This window comes from Olea europaea, chromosome 12 (assembly GCF_002742605.1).
Source record: "Olea europaea var. sylvestris chromosome 12, O_europaea_v1, whole genome shotgun sequence".
NCBI lineage: Eukaryota > Viridiplantae > Streptophyta > Magnoliopsida > Lamiales > Oleaceae > Olea > Olea europaea.
The window spans coordinates 5,813,049-5,837,109 of record NC_036248.1 but is presented as its reverse complement, the minus strand read 5'-3'; the positions used below and the strand labels follow the sequence as shown (position 1 = coordinate 5,837,109).

Sequence of the window (24,061 nt, the reverse complement as noted above, 5' to 3'; positions counted from 1 at the left end):
CGAGACATGAAATTTTAAAACTAGGTCACTATAGGTTAATTAATGAATATTTTAAAAAAATTATCGTCCAACAATTTAACAGAACTGATTTTAAATGTCAAACTACTTAACTATTGATTAACTCAGTCCAAAATTATCAGCACCTATTTGACAATTATTATTTCAAAAGTCTTTAGTCTACATACTTATTTTCAATCACATTCACAAAATAAAATATTTCGCATATAAATCGAAATTTTTTCATACTTTTTAATTATACATTGTTCGAAAAAATTGTTCAGAAATTCACTATTCAAAACATTATTTTTTCCAAATAAATTCCATCAAACAAGCTTTAATCTTGCAGTTCACAACTTTGGTAGTTCACCAACATGTTCTAACTAGTTTACGAGTTACAAAGTTTGTTATTTCCCCAATATTGCAATAAAAATGTTAACTCAACCACAAAACACGATATAACTCAACAAAGGATTTTGCTGAGTTAAGATATGACTCTTACATGTCTCAGTTTGCACAAAACCTCTTGTTACCTTCATCCTATGAAGCTCGTATTACTGTTCACGCAATAGCCAACTTGAAAAATAGCAAAAAATCACCAGAGGTCCGCATTTCACTTCACTTAACCTAACCTAATCGAGGCTATCAAATAGAGGAAGCCAAAGTGACGCCCTTATGTACCTCAACCGAATCGACATATAGAGATCACATCTCCATAATCGAGATGATATGCCATGACATATTGCAGCTTATTTTTAAAGCAATTAGCTTTTGATTCACAAGGGGTCTTCTATAGCTTTACCTCATCCAAGAGATCCTCCGTCCGAGAGATACTTCGTGTTATTGATGGATTTGACGTATATTTTTGTAGTAGAAGTTTCTCAGCCCACATATCAATCTACTTTTCGAATGTTAGACCTAGATCGTAGGGTGATCATTTTTCAAAATCAATAAATGCCACTTGAACCTAGAACTCAGAGCTAATGTCTATGATAGTAACACATCGAACCCAAGGATGAGGCCACATGTCTTTCATTCAACAATAATCACCTCTTTTCCTTCGTTATAAAAGCTCATACTTAGTATTATTTAATGCAATTTTACTTTCGCAATTGTAATTAGCTTGAAATTCTATCTTGAACCCGATACCATACACATCCTTGTGGCTCACATTGTCTATTTATCCCATACTTAAAAATACACATATACAGTTAACTGATTAGACGGTCGAAGTATTTGCGACTACCTCCCCCACTAGCAAAAAAGACTGTGCATCTAATGATTTGTCTAAATATGCAAGAGCCTTGCACGTGAACAATAATGAATCAAAATTTTTTTACCATGTTATTCAGTCAAAAACCCAAGTTAACACCTGTTTCGCGCGGGTAGTCGCTAACAATTAAAAAGGGATCAGACGATTGTGTAAGGAACAAACCTCTTGAGACAAAGTCCAAAAAATGGGTGTTTTATTGGTGATGATTTACAATTGGAAATAGACAGAATGCCTCCAAGGGGCGCAAGCACACGAGTACTAAAAGAAGTGTTTTAAATTTAAACTAAGAAATCAAAATTACATATTCTCTGTTTGAGAGTGTTTGATTCGTCCCTTTTTCTCTATGTCTCTTCTTCCTTTTATATTCCCTTGATGACTTCTTCGTGACAAATCGCTTGGAAACTGCTTGATTGCTGTATAACTACCCACTTTCTTTATGATGGCTAACTTGTTGTGGAACTGTCGTCTCTAACTGTTGCCATTACTCTTTGTCGTTCAACCACCTTCAACTGGGCTCCTTGAATCGTGGAATGTGATAAGATCACCCAATAACTGATTCAATAACTGCTATTCTGGATAACCATAATGTTTTATGCTTGCTAAGATCTTGGGCGATTCGAAGGTTTGGGCGAGAACGAGGTCATCGCTCTGGGCGACCGTAAGGTACTCCATTCGCTCAGATTCTAGGCATCTTGCAAGTTTGGGCGATGATGTTACAGTGTTCGTGGGCCGCCACCCATTCATCAATAATCCTGTTTAGACCTTTATCCTTGATTTTCCAATTGGGCTTCATTCTTTGGACTATTTGATTTGGGTTGCACTTTTAGTGTGTTAACAATTACCCCTCAATATGGCAGAATTAATACCAATTATTAATCTTTGCCATATTCACTTTGTATTTTCCAGCAATATTTGAATTTCGAAGAATTTCAATCATTATTTCCTTCTACAGCCTGGAAAGGTGCAACGTTTCAAACCCTTATAAACCCAAAAGACATGTCATTTCATCGCACCACTAAATCACGTCTCTATATTTCGTGCTTCCTCCTCACTATTTTACTGTTCATCTTCTTGCTTCTCTGCTACGTTTTTCAGGCAAACCTTAACGAAACTGTACTTTGTTCCCAATGGCGACTTCACAAACTCAATCTGATGATTCTTTTAGTTTCGAAGATTTCCAAAAAATCTTTACTAGGCCGTATGTAAATCCAAACTTCCTTGCACAAGCTAATGCTGACCTCAATAAATTCTATTTGGGTCCATCGTTCAATAATGCCGAAGCCGTTGGACAAGTGCCGGTAGGCCAGCTGTTCCCTTGCACTTAAGGTCCTCCGTTCCTGAACTCTCTGCCATTGAGGCCGATTCGTGAAAAACGTATTCACACTTGGCCTAAAGCTGATGTTATTTTTCGTAGATGGCATGCACGTCTAGTGAATCATGGCCCTACCAAGGTGATTTTTTATCGTGCTAGGATTTCAGACTTACTAGAAATCACTCTTCAACCCCCAATTTTCGACCCAGTGCTTTTTCCTATTACTTTGAGTTTTTGGTCTTCTGAATATAACACCTTCGTTTTCCTTCTTGGTCCCATGTCTATTACTTTAAGGGACGTTGGAGCCCTAGTAAATCTTCCGCCTTTGGGCGATACCATCTTTCTTGGTATCTTGATTTTCGATGTTGCCCTGAAATTTGACAAGAAACTTACTGAATCCTATTCAAGCCTGCAAGACTTTTATAATCACTCAAGCGCTGAATCTTCCCATGCTGAGCATGTGGCCTTTCTTCAGATTTGGCTCTGTAAATATATTCTCTGCGTGCCAAGTATGAAACCTTCTATGAGCTATTTACCTATAGCGCATGAATTGACGCGCAATAGACCTTTGAACTTATGTTCCTTTTCTTTAGCTGCCCTTTATAGAGGCATGGCTTTCCTTCAATTTCAACTGAAGAATGGTGCATCTCCCACTGGCAGTGGACCCCTTTGGTTCACTCAACTGTGGTTGAGAGCATACTTTCCACCATTTGGTGTTCCATCCATTTCCCTTCATTCTGCTAGCTGCTATGGGCTAGCCATTAGTCCACTGAACCCTGTAAATATGTCCAATAGGGACATTTTTTCATTCTTTTATACCTTAAATTCGATTTCTTCGTCCTTTCCTTTTCCTGCTTACTTGACTCCAAATTATGTGCAACCTCCATCCACCCTAGTTAGTGCGAGTGCCTCTCTGCTTGTTTGGGTTCAATTTTTGATTGGGAGGGAATTGTTCCATGATATCTTAACTGGAACCAATGCCAAAACTGGAGTTGAAATACATACTCCCCAATTTTTTGCTCACCAACTTGGTTTTGGCCAAACTTGGCCTGTTCCTCCTTGTTACTCCAAAAATTTGACAGACCGCTTTCACACTATTAATAAGGCAAAGGCACAAGCTATAGATGCTCGCAACATTCTTTTGACGAGCAAATTTTCATTAGCCCCTTTCAATTCTAGCTGTGCCGTCCATCCTCTTTTTAAACAGCTTTGGCCATCAGTAAAACGCCGATTGTTTACAACTGATGCTAATCGTGTCTTCCATTTACTGGACCAGCCAGACACTCCCTCTACTTCTCCTATTTTGGTCACCCCTATGTCCATTAGGAATCCTTCCTCCCTTACTCGCGCTAAACATTCTATCCATTCATCTGCTTCTCTACCTGCCAAGGCTACTGCAGCTAAAGGTGCCTTAAGCCGCAAACGGCCAGCTTCAGCATCTCCCATTTTGCAGGATGATAATGATGATGATGATGATGACGCTCCTCTCATCCTTAGGAGAAAGGTAATTGAATTTGTTTATTCACAAACATACTTTTCTATGTACTAATTGTTTATCTGAATTTCTTAGAAAAGTTCAGCCTTTCCTTCAAAAGCTTTGGTTTTGGCAGCTCCTGCTCCATCATCTTCTGCTGAAGCTGCTTCGTCCAAATCAGCTGATGAAGGGATTATGCTTAAAGAGAAACCCTTAGTCCCGGAACCTTCATCACAACCAGTAGAAGGGCCACCTTCTTCCCAGGGCGCCGACCTTCCAAATGTCGAACCAGAAGGTAATACATATTTTGATGTTTTACCTTTGCTTGTGCTACTGATTTTTGATTCGTTGCTTCTTGAATTATGCAGAGGCACCCATGGGCCTGCCCGTTGTGGCAGAGTCTTCTCGCCCAAATAAGGGAAAGCCCCCACAGGCGGTGGAGCCAACTGGTGATATGCCTGAACTTCCCAAGATTGCTGATGAGGTAACCTTTTGCTTCACATTTATTTTCGCTTCGTTTATTGAAGTAAAAATCCTCAATGTTTGCATTTTTCTTTGCAGGGTGCTGATGACATTGTGTGTTCCATCCAAGACTTGTTTACTTCCTGGGGGCAAGTCAAGACGTCTCGTCCTACTTCAACTAGTCATCCTTCTGCTTCTTCAGAGGAAAATATGAAGTTTCTCAAGCAGTCGATATTTGAGTATGTGTCTTTATGGACATGGATATCGGTCAGGCTAGTGCTACTAAATATAAGGATAAGCTTGAGCTATTGAGTGCGAAATTGGCGCAAGCACTTACACTTCCGTCGCTCAATGTTTTTGCTGACTTTAAAGCGATGTTGAAGGTTGTTCACTCTGACATCCTCTTCTTGCTAGCCAAAAATGTTGAACTGAAGGCCAGGAGTACTCAATATCTTCGTGCTGCATCTGAAAGAGAGTCTTTGCTTCTGGAGATTAACAAAGCCGAGGGCGAATTAAAAGAAATATCTTCCGACGTTATGATCGAAGACTCTTTGATGACAAGTTTGGTTGCAGAGATGAAGGAGCTTCAAGCAATGATGGACGATTGTAGGGCGAGAATGGCTGCTAAAAAGCATAATGCTTCCCAAGGAATTGAACGAACCAAGTCTTTGGTTGAGCAGTACAAAAAGCTGGAGGTTGATGACGATTTTGTAGTTGAATTAAATGTCGCTTCTTCTCAACAGAGCGAAGATTGGGGGAGGGAAAGAATTCGTTCGGCCTGGGGTGAATTGTAATTAAGACATCCAATGCCTTAACTTTTCTTTTGTAACTTCGTACTAACTTTCCTTTTGTAACTTTGCACTAATTGCCATTGCTAATTTTGAATGTAACAGCAGTTATCGTCATTAATGAACGATTAATTTGTCTACTTGCGTATTAATTGACGTTGTCCTTAATCGTCAACCTCCCAAGCATTTAATTGCTTTATGCTAAGATTCATGTACATTCTTCCTTAGTATTTCCGTTTCTTTTTCCAAGACTCTGGGCCATTTGATTTCAGTTATTAGGCACGAATGTGACCATTCATATTCTTTCTTTTCACCTTCACGCCTCTATAAATGCGTGTGTATTTCGCATTCATCATTTTCATTTCTATTCTTTTCTTCAAAAACTAATTTGTTGCCATCGTTTGGCATCTCAACAATTGATCCAAAATTTTCGTCTTCCATAGAAATGGATCATTTGATCCGCCCATTTTGCTATCTGTTTTGATGTCACCACCTTTGGTATGGGAGATATAGGAAATATTCTTTGGCCAACGAAGTTCTTCCCATCATCTTCATATTCTTTACAAGGAGTTCAATGATGGAAGACAATTTTTGAGAATGGTTTTCAAGTCACTTTGCTTGCTGAGAGTGCTTCTCAGTCTCTTTTCCCGTTATTACAGCAATGCGATTAGGCAGGCGATTTGAGGGTGCTTTTCTTCCTTTTTGCTTGTTGAGAGTGCTTTTCGGTCTCTCTGCTTGTCCTTGCAGTAGTGCGGTCAGGACGGCTACCAAGACCGGTTCACCCTCTTGCTTGGCGATCGACCGAGAAATTAGTTTGCTCTCAATTGTAGCTTATAGAGCATTTAGTATTTTGTATCTCACAATTTGTAACGAATATTTGATAATAAAAGAATTTATTTGAACGTATTTCGTTCTGGCCTTATTTATCTACGATCGTTCAACGCAATTTGATTACACTTTAATTTGTTCATTCTCTCATAAGGAAGGAACATACTTTTTTAAATATTTACCATTAATGAACCTCATGTGCTTAGTGCCATCCAAATCTTCTAAATGATAGGCTCCATTAGGCAACACACTGTTTAGTTTATATGGCCCTTCCCAATTGGGCGACCACTTGCCATACTTTGGATTCTTGCTATCCAAATGGAGTATTATTTTTCAAACCAATTCGTCCAGGCTAAATGACTTGGCTATAATTTTTTTATTATAAAATTTAGCCATCCTTTGTTTTTGAACTTGCAATCTATCTAGGACGTCCAACTCCAATAAGTTTTGAACTAGTGATTTGGTATACTCACCATCACTTAACTTATGTTGCAAACACACTCTGATTAATCGCACATTGATTTCCATAGGCAAAATGGCCTCCTGTCCATAAGTAAGTTGGAAAGGAGTAACTTTGGTACTTGACCGAGACGACGTCCTATGAGCCTATAAGGCATTGTTTAGACATTCGTGCCAATTTCTGACATTTTTATCTATCATTTTTCTTATGATATTTTTTAGAATCTTATTAGAAGATTCTGCTTGTCCGTTAGATTGAGCGTAATATGGTACGGAGTTCACTAATTTAATTCCAAACTCGCTCAAGAATTCATTCACTTGATCTCCATTTAAAGAAGTTCCGTGATCTACCATCAAAGTTTGTGGAATCTCAAATCTATAAATAATATGATCACGGATAAATTTTATGACACTCTTTTGGGTGATCTCCTTTAAAGGTATCGCTTCTACCCACTTAGTGAAAAAATCAGTTGCAACTATAACAAAGGTATATTGCTTGGACGATGGGGGATAAATCTTCCCTATCAGGTCTATCGCCCAACTCTTGAATGGCCAGGGTTTGATAATAGGTGCCATCTCTCTTGTTGGCGCCCTTTGTATTGGACCATGCTTTTGGCATGTTAGACAACTCCTCGCATATCGAACACATGATTCTCCCATCTTGGGTCAAAAATATCCATTTCTAATAATTAACCATCTCATCTTTTGGCCAGCTTGATGAGCTCCAATATCCCTTCATGCACTTCAACCATGATTGTTCTAATTTCTTGCAAACTGACACATTAGTAATATACCATCAGATTGTTTTTTAAACAACTCTTCACCTATCGGTGTATAGTTTAGCAAACGCAACTTCATTTTCCTACTACCTCCTTTATTAGGTTCTTTAAGGAACCTTTTAATCTCTGCCTTCCAATCCATTGTATCTCCATCTTGTATGCAATGAATTTCAATCCTTCTCGCCCTTCTTTGGACTACGGGCAATATTACTTCATTTTCATAAGTGGATTTCCAATTTAAAGCCTTTGAATACCCTGAGGCCATCTGGGCCAACTTATTTGCTATGTCATTATATATCCTATTAACACATTGAAGCTCTACTTGGTCGAATTCTTCCAACAATTCTTAGGCGATTTCATATTGACTTATAATAGAATCACTTTGATACTTAAAATCACCGATCAATTGGTGAATTACCAATTGAGAATCGCCTCTAATGATCACATTCTTTACCTCCATATCTATCATTAATTCTAAGCCCACGATTAAGGCTTCATATTCGGCTTGATTGTTGGTGCACATCCTATCCAAAGTGAATGCGAACTTGTAACAAATCCCTAAAGAATTTATCAATGCTACTTCTACTCCTGCACCTTTAGAGGTTTTTGACCCGTCGAAATATAAAACCCAAGTTTTTAATTCGGAATGAATTGATTTCTAATTCAATTTCCTCAGGTATGTCAAGGCATGGATGATCGGCCAGAAAGTTAGCCAAAGCCTAATTTTTTATTGCCTTTTGGGGTATGTATTGTATTTCGAATTCTGATAATACTAATGTTCAAAAGTCTACCCTTTGGTGTAAAATAGGGCGAGAGAACATATACTTAACCAAATTTACTCTAGAAATCAAATAAATGGTTACGGACCGTAAATAAGCCTTTAATTTCGTACACGTGAAATACAATGCAAGACATGATTTTTCAATGGCAGAGTAATTACATTCACATTTTGTTAACCGATTACTCAAGTAGTAAAACGCCATTTCTTCACCAAATTGGTCTTCTTGCGTGACCATTCCAGTTATTGATTCTTGTTCAGTCGATATATACACTTTCATTGGTCGTCCTCGGATTGGTGACACCAACACTGGTGGACTTGATAAATATGTCTTTAGGCTTTCAAAAGCCTTTTGATGCTCTTCTTTCCAGACGAATTCGTCCTGATTTTTTAACTTTAAAAGTAGTGAAAAAGCTTTAGTTCACCCTGCACAGTTAGAAATAAAGTGTCTTAAAAAATTTACTTGACCTAGGAACCTTTGCAATTCTTTTTTATTGCTAGGTGGTTTGGCCTCTAAAATAGCCTTCGATTTATTTTTATCAAGTTCAATCTCCCTTTTGTGTACTAAGAAATTAAGAAAGTTTCCTGCATTAACGTCAAATGCACATTTCAAGGGATTCAATTTTAGTTTATATTGTTTCATTTGCTTAAATGAACATCTCAATTGTTCAAAATGGTCATCTTCTTTAATAGATTTGACCACTATATCATCTACATACACCTCAACAAACTTGCCTATCATATCATGAAAAATTAAGTTCATTGCCCTTTGATAAGTCGCTCCTGCATTTTTCAGGTTGAAAGGCATAACTACCCATTTAAAACATCCTAGAGATCCATGGCACCTAAAGGCAGTTTTGTGTATATTTTCCTTAACTATATAAATTTGATTGTATCCTGAATACCCATCCATGAAGGAATATATTACGTGTCCGGCAGTCGAGTCTGCTAAAGAATCTACCGTAGGCATTGGATATTCATCTTTGGGTGTGGCTATGTTTAGGTTCCTAAACTCTATGCACACCCTTAATTTACCATTCTTTTTTAGCACTGGCACGATATTGGACAACCACTCTATATATCTGGCTGTTCTAATAAAGCCTGCTTTTAATAATCGCTCTATTTCTTTATTAATCTCAGGAAGTACATTATGAGCAAAACGCCTAGGAGGTTGCTTATGAGGTTTAAAATTTGGCTTGGTTGGCAATTTATGTTCCACCAAATTTCTATCTAAACTAGGCATATATTCATATTCTCAAGCAAAACAATCCTTATATTCTTTTAATAAAGCGATTAATTTATCACTAACATCTTGATCGAGCATCTGGCTGACGAATATTGGGCGATCTTCCCCTTCATTGCCAATATTCACTTTAATCAGAGAGTCTTGTGCTTGAGCGTATCCAGCTTCATCGTCCATTTCCCTTATAGGCACTTCTTCTTCTAAACAATTCACCTTATTGACTTCTCGACCAATACTTTGTTCTAACTCGAATACTGCCAATTTATCTCCCAATGCTTTCAAGGCTGCTTCTTCTTTCGTCTTGTCTTTACATTCTGTATTGAAAGCCATTAATTTGGCTTTGAAGGCCTGAACATCGGTCATTTGCCTTTGTTGCTTACAACTCATTTAAAACTCCTTGATTACTTTTTTGCCAATTACTGGCTCTTCCAGGGCCACTATGTTTGGCCTCATTTGACTGAACATTTCAGTGAGTGCATCTATCAAAAGCGGCTCTTCACTCTGTGTAACAATTTGAGTTTCTTCTCCATCTTGGACCACTCGGACAGGTTCGTAATTTCCTTCGTACATGAATCTTTCCACTGAGTTTTCTTTTGTGACAAAAGGTCTATGATCTGCCTGCACCACTTCTGCTTCACCCTTGTCATTCCAGAAAACCAGACATTGATGGAGCGATGAAGGTATGCAGCGACTTCCGTGTATCCAATCACTTACATTGTAACTAGTAGGAGCATCTATTACGAAGAAAACTGTGGTCCTAGTAATTGTCCCTACAGGTATGTCCAATGGCATAACCCTTTTAGTTGGAATTGCTCCTCCATTGAAACTTGTAAGAATGACTTCTGTTGGAATCACATCACTTTCTGTCTTTGCAAATTTCCTCATCATCCTAGATGAAATGGTGTTGATAGTTGCTCCATTATCGATTAGTACTTTCGCCACAGGTATACCGTTAACTAAAGCCTTAACGTAAAATAGTCTCATGTTTAGTTAACTTCATGGCTGGTCTCTTAAAAATAACCTTTTCGGCAGTATCTATTTTCACTTCCTGCTTGTTCTCTGTTAAATTATCCTTTTGTGATAAGTCAACATGCAGTATGTCGCACTGAACTTCCGCTTCCTGAATTTCCTTTTTATTGTTTTCTAATGCTTCTTCTTCGGTTACCCAACCTGTGGGAGGAGACATTATTCTTGGAGATGATCCATACTTTTCAGAGCGAGGTACTCTCTTTTTCCTCTTGGGCGTCCCGTACAGCACGTAATAATAGAAAGAACGCCCAGATGGTTCCCCCAACAAGTCCACTTCACGAACTCCCTCTCGATGTAGTTGCTTCAAGAGGGTATTGTGCGATACTCCTCTCTTTCTTCTTTCTGCTTCCAGATCAATTTCCTCTTCGATGTCCGTCATACCATCATCATTTTCACCATTGTAGGCCCCTCTAGAAGTTTGGCCTTCTTCACATTCCAGCACACATGCTTCTTCCTCATTATCCTCCATCTCTTCTTCTTCTTTCTCTTTGTTCTTGAACTCATTGGCTAGTAGATAGTCATTAGCCATGACAGGAGGTAACGTATCGAACTGAATAGTAAGGGGCTGATCTGGATCTTCTCTGTCCTTTCTGCCTCGCTCAAACTTCGATCTTCCAGAAGAACTCTCTGGTAATTCTTACATCGATTCACCTGTACCAGTCTCCTCACTGTCTTCGAGAACATTTTGATTGGCCACCTCGAGTAGTTTAGGCGCCTTAGGACGTGGCACTCTCTGTTGTTACCTCATCATTCGTCCATAATTTCGTTGAAAACGTCTTTGTTGGATTCTTGTAATCTCGTTGAAGGGTATGACCCTTCCTGCATTATACTGGAACGAATGTCATACATTTGGTTGGCGAGGTTGCGGTCTGAGCGTTTGGGAAAAAACTAGGGCGATGGTGATGCTGCCATATCCCTGGTTCTCTGTATTTGCACTCACTTATCTTTTACATCTTGCACATAGGACGTCTTCATCTTTTTTAGGCTCCTTCCCTTTGATACGTTCAAAGACACTGGGGTGTGGCCCAGGGTCCTCTTTTCCGTCATCTATAACCAACTTGAATTTTGGCAACTTGTGTTTAAAACCAGTCGTCACCATGTTCACCCAAAGTGGCTGTGGAAAAGGGTTTTCATCTATTGTCATCTTCTTCTTATCCTCGAACGTAATTCATCCTGATTCAATGACGTCCTGTAACACATGGCGAAAAACCTAACAGTTGTTAGTCAAATGCGACCATGCATTATGCCACTTACAATATTTTTTACCCTTGATTTGTTCAGGGCTTGGCAACTTATGTTTATCGCTCAACTTTATCTGTTTATCCTTATATAGTCTATCAAATATAAGGTCAGCTTTGGTTACATAGAACGAGAACGTTCTAGCCTTTTTGTTTTCATCTTTTATAGGCTCATCCTTACCCGACGATCTAAGTTTAGCCATTATAGGACAAGTATACCGTCTCCTTTGATTAATTCGTCCAAACACATTTGGATTTGATCATAATACTCGTCATTAATGGTATGAACATCAAAATTTGGATCTCTATAATAAGTCCCCTTACTAGAATTTTTCATTTGCTCTTCTTCTCTTATTAATCGTTCATACCTAATCACGTTTACGCTCAATTGGAAAAGATCAGAAAATTCTTTGTCTTGAAATTTTTTTTTTCAAATCAAAGTTTAGACTACTTTGAGCGATTTTGACAAACCCTTTTCGAGCAAAGGTATAAAACATTTACTTCTTGCTGTCTTGAACTTTTGAAGGAAACCTTCTGCCTATTCGTTTGGCATTTGACGTAGATTCGCCAAATCGGCCAAACTAATTTCAGACTCAGTCTTATAAAACTGAGCATGGAACAATTGCTATAATTGTTGCCATGTTTAAACAGAGTGTGCTGGCAAATTGATGAACCAAGAGAAAGCTACTCCTGTTAATGAATTAGGGAACAACCTCATTTTATGGTAGTCGGTTACTTCACCACTTTGCAGTGTGAATCGCCTTATGTGTTCTAAAGTAGACACCTCTCCTAAACCGGTAAATAATGAGAATTCTGGCACTTTATACCCTCTAGGCCATGGATATGCTTGGTCTACCCAATCAAGGTATGGCTTTGTGTAAGTCGGCCTAATGACAGGACGTATCCCAAAAGTCATTTGATCTTGTACTATTTCCATAATTTGATTTCTCAACATGACGTTGAGGTCATATGGAATTCCTACAGGTTGGTTGATCGGTTGATTTGCCTGAGACCTGATATTTGGTCCTTGGTTGGCAACAAAGTTGCCATGATTTGGGCCATTGTTACCATTAACCTGAATATTTATTCCATCATTGACATGTGGGGTATTCTGTCCATTATTTAGGATATTATCTCTTATATTTAGGTTACCCCCCAAGTTAGATGTACCATTACACCATCCCCATGGTTTGAAGTAGGTGGACCAAAAGGTGGTTCTATCCCCTGATTTGGACTTAGGACCGGGGAATTATGTCCCACGATTGTCTTAGTTTGAAAGTGATTTGCAATAGGCACAACTGGCTGACAAATTTGGCCTACTAACTTATTCATTATTTCATTTAATGTATTCAATTGTTTGGCCATATTGTCATAATGTACATTCCCATTCTGAGTAAATCTTTCCATATTATGAACATTTTGTAGATTTACCTGTTCAACGACATCCTGTGTGAGTTCTCCAAGCAATGCACGCATGGTTCGAGGACTCAACTCTGTCATTGGTTCGTAACGACTGTGACTGCTCTGGCTCTGTCCCTCTGTTCATGGAGAGCTTTGCCGCTCCTCATATCGCTTGATCATAGACTGGACTCCTCCCTGACTTGTTGCTTCCTTATCAGATTTGTGAGGCATATTGTTTCACGTTTTGTATTTTCAACACCAAACACCAAGGTCCCACTGGGTGTGCCAAATTGTTTCGCGCGAGTAGTCGCTAACAATTAAAAAGGGATGAGACGATTGTTTAAGGAACGAATCTCTTGAGACAAAGTCCCAAAAAGGGGTATTTTATTGGCGATGATTTATAATTGGAAATAGACAGAATGCCTCCAAGGAGCGCAAGCACACGAGTACTAAAAGAAGTGTTTTAAGTTTAAACTAAGAAATCGAAATTATATATTCTCTGTTTGAGAGTATTTGATTCGTTCCTTTTTCTATATGTCTCCTCTTCCTTTTATATTACCTTGATGACTTCTTCGTGACAAATCGCTTGGAAACTGCTTGATTGCTGTATAACTAGCCACTTTCTTTATGGTGGCTAACTTGTTGTGGAACTGCCGTCTCTAACTGTTGCCATTACTCTTTATCGTTCAACCGCCTTTAACTGGGCTCCTTGAATCGTGGAATGTGATAAGATCACTCAATAACTGCTTCAATAATTACTATTCTGGATAACCATAATATTTTATGCTAACTAAGATCTTGGGCGATAACGGGGTCATCACTCTGGGCGACCATAAGGTACTCCATTCGCTCAAATTTTGGACGTCTTGCAAGTTTGGGCGATGATGTTACCGTCTTCGTGGGCCTCCACCGCATTCATCAATAATCCTGTTTGGATCATTATCCTTGATTCCCCAATTAGACTTCACTCTTTGGACTATTTGATTTGGGTTGCACTTTTAGTGTGTCAACACCACCTCTATCTACTATAAAAATCGAAACTATGGCAGTTATGTGACACGTGACAATTATTCGAGGTTTCTAAATGATGATGCATGCAGGCAGCTATACATTTTAGTATGCAATAAAGTGCTTTTGCAAAATAATAATCCATGCAGCTGCTTGTCTTCTATATTGGTTACTTTACGCAGTATAGACCGTTCAGTTAGTGGACCCATTTTATTTAACACAATCTTTCCTTAAAGTGGTATTAAAAAATAACAACCCGACGGAATCGCCGGAGAGTGGTGTCCCACCACCGTCATCCACCACTATAGTCTTTGTAATATACTTATAGTCCATTTTCGTCGTTATCATCGATCAATTATTGATAAATTATCGAAGGATAAAATATTTTTGCTTTACATAGTTTTACTGATGGAAAATTAATATATATTAGCAAAGATTTGACTAGCAAACTAACTGATTAATTGTTTGATTACTTTTCCCGCAAGTTATGAGGAGAGTTTTATTTATCATCGTGACCAAATTGTGGAAATAAACGAATTTATAAATTGATTAAAAATATTATTTGTTATGAATAATATTTTTCTGCCATTTGATCACGATATATAGGTATATGTATATCAAATGGACCATTAATTTACTCTTTGTTTTGCTTTCATCTTTCTCTTCCAATATATATACGTTTCAACTATGAATAAACAAATTTAATGGTCTCTACTAGTAAATTTTGTCTAAATCTTCTTGATTATTATTTCCTCAAGATATTTGAACAATGACTTAGATACTTACTATGTACACGTCAAGCACTTAAAATATCTAATCCAAAGATTGATAATAAAGAAAGACCGATAGATGATTGACTTGTGTATCTCATCATTAGTAAATGAATAACGCTGCTTATTTCAATTAGATATGATCATCCGTCTATGTGGTGGATGTATAGCTAAAAATTGGTGATGAAAAGTCTCCATCGAAATATCTATTGGTGATCTCTGATAAACGTCAGTTAAAAAATTAAAAATTTACAAATGTGCCCTTTGGAATGGAAACAATTCTATATATAATATAGTGGAGCTTAAAGGTGGTTTTGGTTTAGTGCAGTTGAGTGAAGTCTCTCTAATATTAATATAATTTTCTAGTAGTGGGTAAGCTGCAAAAGAAATGAAAACCCCAATACAAAAACTGCCACCATGAATGACATGAACCTTGCCTATATATATATATATACACACACACACACACACACACACACATATCCCAGTCTCTGGAGTCTCTTAATTTCACTTACCTACTCGCCTATTAATTAGGTATTTTGATATGGCCTTTGTGTTGGTAGAGAGTTTAGCACATAATAAACGGAAACTCGTGCAGATTGCAATAAAGGCCTTGGAGATCTTGTTTCTATCTGCAGGATTCATCTCCATTCTCCTCATGTTCAAAGAGGCCGAGATTCCAACTTTCCCGCAAATTCTAGTCGAATTCTGCAACTCGTTTTTGTCTTCCTCGCTATGCATGATCGCAGCCATCAATTTCGTAATTCTTTTGATAGTAATATCCTCCCGATTCCACCACCACCACCACCACCATGACGATGCAGATGTCGAAAATCATGACAGAGAAGTTTCCAAATCACCAACAGTGGTACCATCAGAATCACCAGCAGTCATACCGTCAGAATCACCAACAGTTGTATCATCAGAATCACCGGCAATCATACTGTTAGAATTACCAACGGTCCTACCATCAAAGCATAACAAAAAGATCGAATCAACTACAAAGAATGGCGAGAAAAATAGTGAGGAGGAATATGAGGATACGAATACAATGGATGCAACATGGCAAGCGATCACCCGGGGAGGAAAAGATAAGCAAAAGCCTAAAAGGGAACAAGTGATGAAGAAGAGTGAGACGTGGGATGCGGTTCGACGGCGAAGGGCAGTTGTATCATCAGAATCACCGGCAATCATACTGTCAGAATTACCAACGATCGTACCATCACAGCATAACAAAAAGATCGAGTCAACTACAAAGAATGACGAGAAAAATAGTGAGGAGGAATACGAGGATACGAGTACAATGGATGCAACATGGCAAGCGATCACCCGGGGAGGAAAAGATAAGCAAAAGCCTAAAAGGGAACAAGCGATGAAGAAGAGTGAGAAGTGGGATGCGGTTCGACGGCGAAGGGCAGTTGTATCATCAGAATCACCGGCAATCATACTGTCAGCATTACCAACGGTCGTACCATCACAGCATAACAAAAAGATCGAGTCAACTACAAATAATGATGAGAAAAATAGTGAGGAGGAATATGAGGATACGAATACAATGGATGCCACATGGCAAGCGATCACCCGGGAAGGAAAAGATAAGCAAAAGCCTAAAAGGGAAAAAGTGATGAAGAAGAGTGAGACATGGGATGCGGTTCGACGGCGAAGGGCTGCAGGAGTGCAAAGAGTTGATTCAGAGGAATTGTTTGCTTCAAGGTCAAGTTATTGTGCGTGGAAAGAGCTAAGAAAATCAGAAACATTTAACGATGCAGTGTCGATAATGCGACGAGGTGGACTACAAAGAGATTCTATAATGAGTCTTGATGAGTTGAACAACAAAGTCGAGGCATTCATCAAAACGTTTAACGACAACATGAGATTACAAAGACAAGAATCTTATCAACGCTTCTTGGATATGATCAATAATCGACATCTTTAAGTACTGCATAGTATCCCCAAACAACTTATCTTTTGTAATCCTCAATTTAAACATGGCTTTCCATATAACTATTCTCCGGTTTATTGAAGAATCTTGGCATGTTTCAAATGTAAAATTGTGCTTCGGTTTCTTGATGTGGATTATTTTTACGTAATCTTTGTATCTAAACGATAAGCACAATGGCTTATGACCTCTTCTGCAAGCAATTACTCTAAAATGTCTTGGTCAAGTCTTGTCCCATCTTAAATATGGGTGAATACAGTTCGATTTAAATAGTTTTTGTATATTCTTAAATTAAATCTTTTAAAAAAGATTTGGAAAAATATTCAAATAAAAAACTTTTCATAATAATCCACTTTTTGCCGTTCGATTTGGATTTCAAAACATGGATTGTGACACAAACGTAACGCCTTTGAAACAAATTAAAATATAAATATATTAATTTAAAATCTCAATAAAATCTAAAATTGGAACCTTTACATCAGTATTACAAATTCAAATATTGGTTTCAATATAAGCTAAAAGCAATGAAATAATACAAAATTTAACCATTTCAATTAACACAAACCGTAAAAACAATATTTTATTTAATTTCAAACAGCTAAATTGAACTATTTCTAAATGATTTGATTCTATTCAAATCTGAAATGTTGACAGGTCCATATGAACCCAAAGTTATAGCTTCGAAAATCGATTAAAGGGTTCTGTTTTCACCCTTAGAAGAATAACTCCATGGGCCTAAGCCCAGGACATATAACGGACCATAGGTCTCATCTCAACTAGTGAGTTGGGCCTTGGGTCCCAAATATACAGCCAATACTCTACTTTTATCCCTGTCAATTTGATTAGAAACTCGGCCCATCTTTTAGAGAATCTCATTTACTTTAGTTATTTTATTCGTCAAAAATAGTATTCAAATTTAATTTTACTAATAATTTTTTTTTCAAAAAAAATTAATTTTTCATCCTGTAAAATAACTCGTAAGCTCGATCAAATGTGGGTTTAGGTTCAATAATGCTATTTATCTAAACTGTCGATGATTGACAATTTAAATGTCATCTCATTTAAAATATTCAGTCATTGTTTGATTCTTGTTTTTCTAAAAATTCATTTTCAACTACACATTATTCAATAAAATAATATTAAACGTAAATTTAAAACTTTTCTTTAATTTTTAATTACACATTCTTTATCGATCTACCATTCAAAATGCATTATTTTCTCCGAAATGATAACCAAAGAAGGGTTCAATCACTCAACTGTTTCTAGATTGCTGATCCTTTAGCATCTACTTAAATCTTAAATAGAGAAATGTTATATAACAAAAATCATACCAATAATAAAAAATGACACGTTTATTTCATAAAACCCAATAATTGGCGGCTAATTTATAGGCTCTATTTCCAAAGAAGTAAGTAGAGCATGCCATGCCTCTTACTATTATACGTCGGATATAAATATCAAACCTTACTTGGCCACTCTGCCTTTATATAAGCTGCTTCATCTGCAGTCTGCACTGTGTGTTGTGCGTGTTTTCCCAGTCCGATTCACACAACAATTAAAGGTATGAATTTATCGCTGAAGATTTGAAGTTCCATCCTCCTTCTGCATTCTTTGTTTAATCTTTTATCCACAGTTTTCTTTTTCCAAGATTTTAGTTGAATTTTTGGGTTTTGTTGTTCTTCCTTTGTTTTGTTTTCTTCACGATACTTCCCAAGAACACACACTAACAAGATTAAACATGAAATGGGTTGTTTGTAATTTGCAGTATTTTTCAACAAAATTGAATGCTGTAATATTCTATAATATGTATATTTACTGTCTTATTAACTTCTTCTATGCTGTTCTTATTCATAATTGTACTCCATTTAAAGCATTAACTACTGCAAGCAGGCTGCGTCATTTACTCCTCCAGATCAATTTACTCGTATGTATATAATTATGATGGGTCTTGTCTGGTGCCTGCATTAATTTCTGGTATTGTAGGTCAGATTTTGTCTGCGGAAATGGTTGCAAAAATGAAGAAAAATGGTGCTGGTGCAGAAGCTTATGCACCGTCAAACCATTTCAGTAAACCTTCTTGGCTTCTTTGCACTATTGCTGGTAAAAATTAATTTACTGCTTTACTATTATTATTTCATTGGGCATATGAGACTTGTATTCGTACTTTTCAAAATAATCCTTTTTTTTTTTTTCGTTGGGCATATAATTTGAAATGTGGGTCCCCAGAAAAAGGAAATGAAGATGAAACCTTACCCTGCTTTCCTCTCTTTGGCTTTGAGTGTATCAGATTATTCTGATGGGTCACTTTCAACCATATAATGACCCAGAAAAGTTCAATTCAAAAAGCCTGCAAAGACCAATTCCCCCTCAACTGCACCTTTCTAGTTTCAAAATTTGAACCATTTTGCCAAACCAAATCCCTGATTTTGCAGAAACAATTTGATTCGAATCTCCCATTCTTATGTCATCCCATGTGTTACGTACATTCTTCTGTCACGTACCCGACCCGTTTAGGCAGAAAAGGCCAATCCTTTTTACCATTTTAACTAGATTGTCTTATTCTGTACAAGATTTAGGCTATATTCTTGTACCCCAACATTGATTTGCATGTTCCAACACTGAATCGTATAATGCCAATTAATTATAAATAAGCAAAAATATTGAAAACAATTACAATGTTTGGAGTCTAATTATAGTGTATGCTCATCCCGTTGGCTATATGGAGATTGTTCTACTTATAGTTACATGTAAACGAAGCTTTCACGTTGACAGTGAATAGATATAACCTTGAGCATATTTAGCTAGTTTTCTTGTTTATGGTTGTTCTCGAAGGTAAATATTAATGGTGAAACGAAGGGTTGTGCATAATTTGAGCGACATCATTTTGAATTTCAAATGAATTGAGTCCATTTCATTGTCAAATGGAGCCAAAACTGTCACTGCTGTTTGATATCCAGGACGTGCTATGGGTCCATTCTTGTAAATAAAATGAATGTTAATTATTTGAAAAAAAAAAAATGTGTTCTAGTTAGAATTCAAATTTCAAAAGTTATACAAATAAAGCCAAGATTATCATATAATTAAATAATTTCGGTTTTATCAGATTTGGACGAGAGGATGAAGATGCTGATATCAAAAATCCCTAAAGAAGACAGTGCTGATAGCTTTGCAGAAAGGGCCAATGCCTACTATCAGAAAAGGCCTCAGCTGCTTGCATTGCTTCAAGACTTGTACAATGACTACCTCTCTTTGGCAGACCGTTATTGCCAATCACTTGCCAAGAACTATCATCATCGTAGTCATTGTTCTTCGCCCTCGAATTTCAATGAAAATCAACGGTCTGATCATGGAGACTCGGAGGAAGTCATTGATTCAGATGCAGAAAGTTCGTTGTCTTTCCAATCTCCCTTTCCACTTCCAGCCAAAGTGGATGTAGAAATGATGGTAGCCGACATGGTTATGAACACAGTGGACTACGAGATTCTTTCAAACGAGCTTAGGATGGCAGAGAAGAGGTCTAGTGAATCAGCACGAAAGATAGAGCTGCAAAAGAACTTGTTGGATGTGCTCGAGTCGGAAAGGTTAATACTACTTAATGATAACGCGACATTGGGCTACAGATTGTCCTCACTGGCAGAAGAAAACAAAGGGTTGGTTTCAGAATCTCTGTTTCTGAAGAGAAAGGCTGCTGAGTTGGCGAGGTGTCTGTTGAAGACGAGGGAGGATCACAGGGTATTCGTGCTGAGTCGAAAGATTGAAGATCTGCAAGGGCAGATATATGGACTGGAGAAGAGAAACAAGGAGTACTATGAACAACTTGTTAAACAAGATGAACAGAAAATCAAAGCTAAGAAAAAGACTGGTAGGATTAAAGGTCAGGTGAGTTTGGATAACTGCTTCAAAGTGCGTGCAAGTGCTGCTGCCAATGTGAAAAGGGACTTCAAGCCTAAACATGGAGGTGTTGAAGGTGCAAGAGTTTCCAAGTTGTGGAATAGGGTCAAGAAAATGGATCTATTCAGTTGTGGATCTTGTGGCCCTCATCTCAATTTTAGTAACAGCCAAGAAAATTAAAACTATTCAAAAATTACCAGATGATGGTATATAATAGCACTGTGTAGCGATTTCCTATGTTCTTGAGCGTTAAACTTTATCAAATCTTATGATAAGAATCTTAATACATGTTTCGTCGTTCTTGTTTGTTTTCTTGAATCTAATGTGAGAAAACATCTATTCAAGCTGCATATTTCTTTTCATTAATATAATACTTGTAATTTAGCTCTTTCATTCTTCTTTCAGAGCTACTGTAGCAACTGTAGTGGCAAAATGTATTCAAATATGTACAAGGAGAGGTGGGAATGTGATAAATTGCACTAAATTGTAAATACGCTTGTGTTATTTATCTCTTTGCCCAGTTCAATTTCCATGTCATCACTAATAGTATTGAATTTTTCTTCCTCTTCTTGCTGTTCCAAAGTCTCATAGAGTGGGGAGTTTCTAGTCTCAGGAAGCCACAGGCTTATCATTCCACTGACAATGGATAGTAGCCCAAATACAAGAAACGAAAGAGACGGGCTGAATCGACCAACAACAACTAGTAGAGGAGCGATAGACGCGCCTAGCATCAAGGCTTGTCGAAGCATAGAAACAGCGAAATTTCTCACGTTTGTAGGGAAAAGCTCCACACAATAAACGTACATCACATCAAATGCAGTTGAAGCAGCCATGAAGCCTATTGCTTCAATAGTTAGTTGAGCTAAACTACCTTTTGATCGATTTCCCTTTTTGTGCGATGTCCTTGAGAAGATAATGCAGAGGATACATGAAATTCCAGCAATGTAAGCCGATATGGAGAAGAGCAAACGACGGTTGGTGAAGCTCAAGAGTACACTGCCAACAAAAACAGCCGGGATCTCCATCATTGCGTTAATGGCTACCGTGAAGTAGAGGTTAAAGTTCAGGTTTTCGACGTTGAGTTGAACTCCATAATAGACAAAACCAACTCCAAAACCAGTAATCATTACTATAGCCATTCTTTTAGCAGCCCAGTTAGTGTTCCATAGGTTCTTTGTGCCTTGAACAGCCCCTCGTTCAGCACAAGAAGGTGGTTCCAGCAGACTTAGATTTGGAGGTAACTTCTTCCCGTTCACTTTGGCATATCTTTTCAATACATCAAGAGCTTCTTCGCTCCTACCTCGGACTAGAAGCCAACGAGGAGACTCCGATACAAAGGGCACAAGTATAAAAACGGCATAGACTAGAGGAAGGAACGAGATGATCTTGTATATGTTTCTCCAACAAGTTCTAGTTGGATATGCGATCAAAGGAAGTGAAAGAAAGCCTGCGGTGAAGAAAAAAAAGCCATATTGGCCGACTTGACCACGCCATTTGCGGCCAACAGCTTCAGTTGAGAGTACAAGACAACAAATGCCAATGCCTGATCTAGAAAATCCATTGGCAAAACGGAGAAGAGAATATATCCATATATTTGGAGAAAGTGAAGTGAGAAAAGTTGTTGCAGAGGTTAGAAGACATGAAAGAAGCACTGATCTTTTTCTTCCCAAGAATCCATCTGCTAGCCTACCATACACAGCTGACCCTGTTTGCGCAAGTAAAAACTTTCAGATCAAGTGGTTCAACGAAAATCAAGAGATGGAAAATGTTTACCTAGTAAGGAACCGAGGAAGAAGAGTGATGCTGGTATAGCAGCAAGAAAGTTTTGATCACACACCAGTCCCCATTCAGCAATAGTAGAGCTTGAATTCCCAGCAGCCCATTCCCAAGTTCCTGGTTTTAATCCACAAACAGAAGCCTCATTTTCATCACATATAGGACTAATGCATTTCCAACTGTGTGGTTGTGCATCAGTAAATATGGTGACCAAAGTGTTGTGGGAATCAAAAATCCAAGCCAATGACACCAAAAATACGTGAACCAGTTGTGAAAATCCAAATGATCCTACATATTCTTCAACCACTTCATCTACTGTCAATTGTAACCTGTTCTCTCTTCCCTTTACAAGCCCTTGTTTTTCTTCTTCCATATTCAATTATTTGGTATTTTTTTAAGTTTTACCTAGTGTCTCTGTTTTATATCCAGAGGTTTGGGAAATTGGGATTACACTTGGCATGGCCAATGTCCACTGCCTCTCTTTTGTAAAGTGTTCAGTGACGCATTCTGCCACTATAAAAAAGTTTCTTGTTTCTCATTGCTTGGAGGTGGCAATCCGAGTAAGAAAAAATGATGCTCCTACTCTAATCACTAGCCATTCATTCATCTCAATATTCAGTATTATTCCATTCACCTGACCAATTCAAGAATATTCAACGTCCAATGGATATGAGAATATTGCTTACACGTCACAAAGTATGCTTTGAATCATCCTAGTCCACACATAATTGAGTGATTACATGGGAAAAATCACACTCCATCAAGGTCTACATTATATATCTAATGTGCTAGACCCTCATAATGGAATCACTGATAATCGCGATTAGTTGAGGCCCCCCAACTTTCTGCAAAAGTCCAGAATTCATGTCTAACCCAATGTGAAAATATTGTTCGCACATCTTTGACAAATACCAAAAAATTGTTCATTTTTCGTTCATGATGTAAATGCGCGTATGTTTTTCAAATCCAATATTCGTATAATCCTGATTTTGAAAGAAAAGCATAAATAAACAAAGGGACCATTACGATTCCACCAATAACCGTTGTGCTCATATGAAAACTGACTCAACATGAACTTGACATCCATTTCAATTCTCCCACTCAAATCCTCCAGAAGGCTAAGAATTTTAGCCCATTTTGCTCGTGGTTTATAGAAAACCTATATGCCTTGGCAATGGATATACGTGTTCACCATGAAAGAGACTAGGAGAACAAGGCATTGCTGCCTCATTATTTTTTCATTTTTGGAAATTGTCAAATTTATTTTGTTAGAAAATATATACATGACAACTGCAGAAAATAAGAATATGAGGAATGAAAGGAATAAAAAGAGAGAAAAAAGGAAGAAAATAATGACAAAATGTCAATTTTTATTTGCATTTATACAAAATACAACAATTTTTTATCGCTGAATTCGATTCATTGCCACAACCAGCAAAAAACACATCGGAGTCAAACCTTTTCGTACAATATTGAACCATGTTAAATCAAGATTATATATATCTCTTCAAGCACATTATATGAAAACTGCATCACAATTTTGTGAAATACTTCATCAGCTTTAAATGAAGTTCTATAGAACATATAAACAGAACATAAAACACTAGCCAAACTTG

At 37.6% G+C, this 24,061-nt stretch overlaps 2 protein-coding genes across 3 annotated transcripts; one reads left to right on the top strand and one right to left on the bottom strand.

Moving 5' to 3' along the window:
- The first annotated feature begins 18,192 nt into the window (after nucleotides 1-18,192).
- LOC111405349 (kinase-interacting family protein-like) lies at nucleotides 18,193-20,981 on the top strand. Of its 2 annotated transcripts, none has more exons than XM_023034177.1 (3): nucleotides 18,193-18,339; nucleotides 18,767-18,878; nucleotides 19,882-20,981. In XM_023034177.1, the coding sequence occupies exons 2-3, from the start codon at nucleotides 18,782-18,784 to the stop codon at nucleotides 20,847-20,849; spliced, it is 1,065 nt and encodes a 354-aa protein (XP_022889945.1). In that variant the 5' UTR covers nucleotides 18,193-18,339; nucleotides 18,767-18,781; the 3' UTR covers nucleotides 20,850-20,981. The 2 variants fall into 2 exon arrangements, with proteins under 2 accessions (XP_022889945.1, XP_022889944.1); XM_023034176.1 differs by having other exon boundaries at nucleotides 18,208-18,339; nucleotides 18,762-18,878.
- Nucleotides 20,982-21,006: 25 nt separating this feature from the next.
- LOC111405347 (organic cation/carnitine transporter 1) lies at nucleotides 21,007-22,856 on the bottom strand. The gene is made up of 2 exons (XM_023034175.1): nucleotides 22,443-22,856; nucleotides 21,007-22,374 (listed from the first exon to the last, which is right to left on the bottom strand). Exons 1-2 carry the CDS (start codon nucleotides 22,816-22,818, stop codon nucleotides 21,149-21,151), a joined length of 1,602 nt encoding a protein of 533 aa, XP_022889943.1. The 5' UTR covers nucleotides 22,819-22,856; the 3' UTR covers nucleotides 21,007-21,148.
- Nucleotides 22,857-24,061: the final 1,205 nt, after the last annotated feature.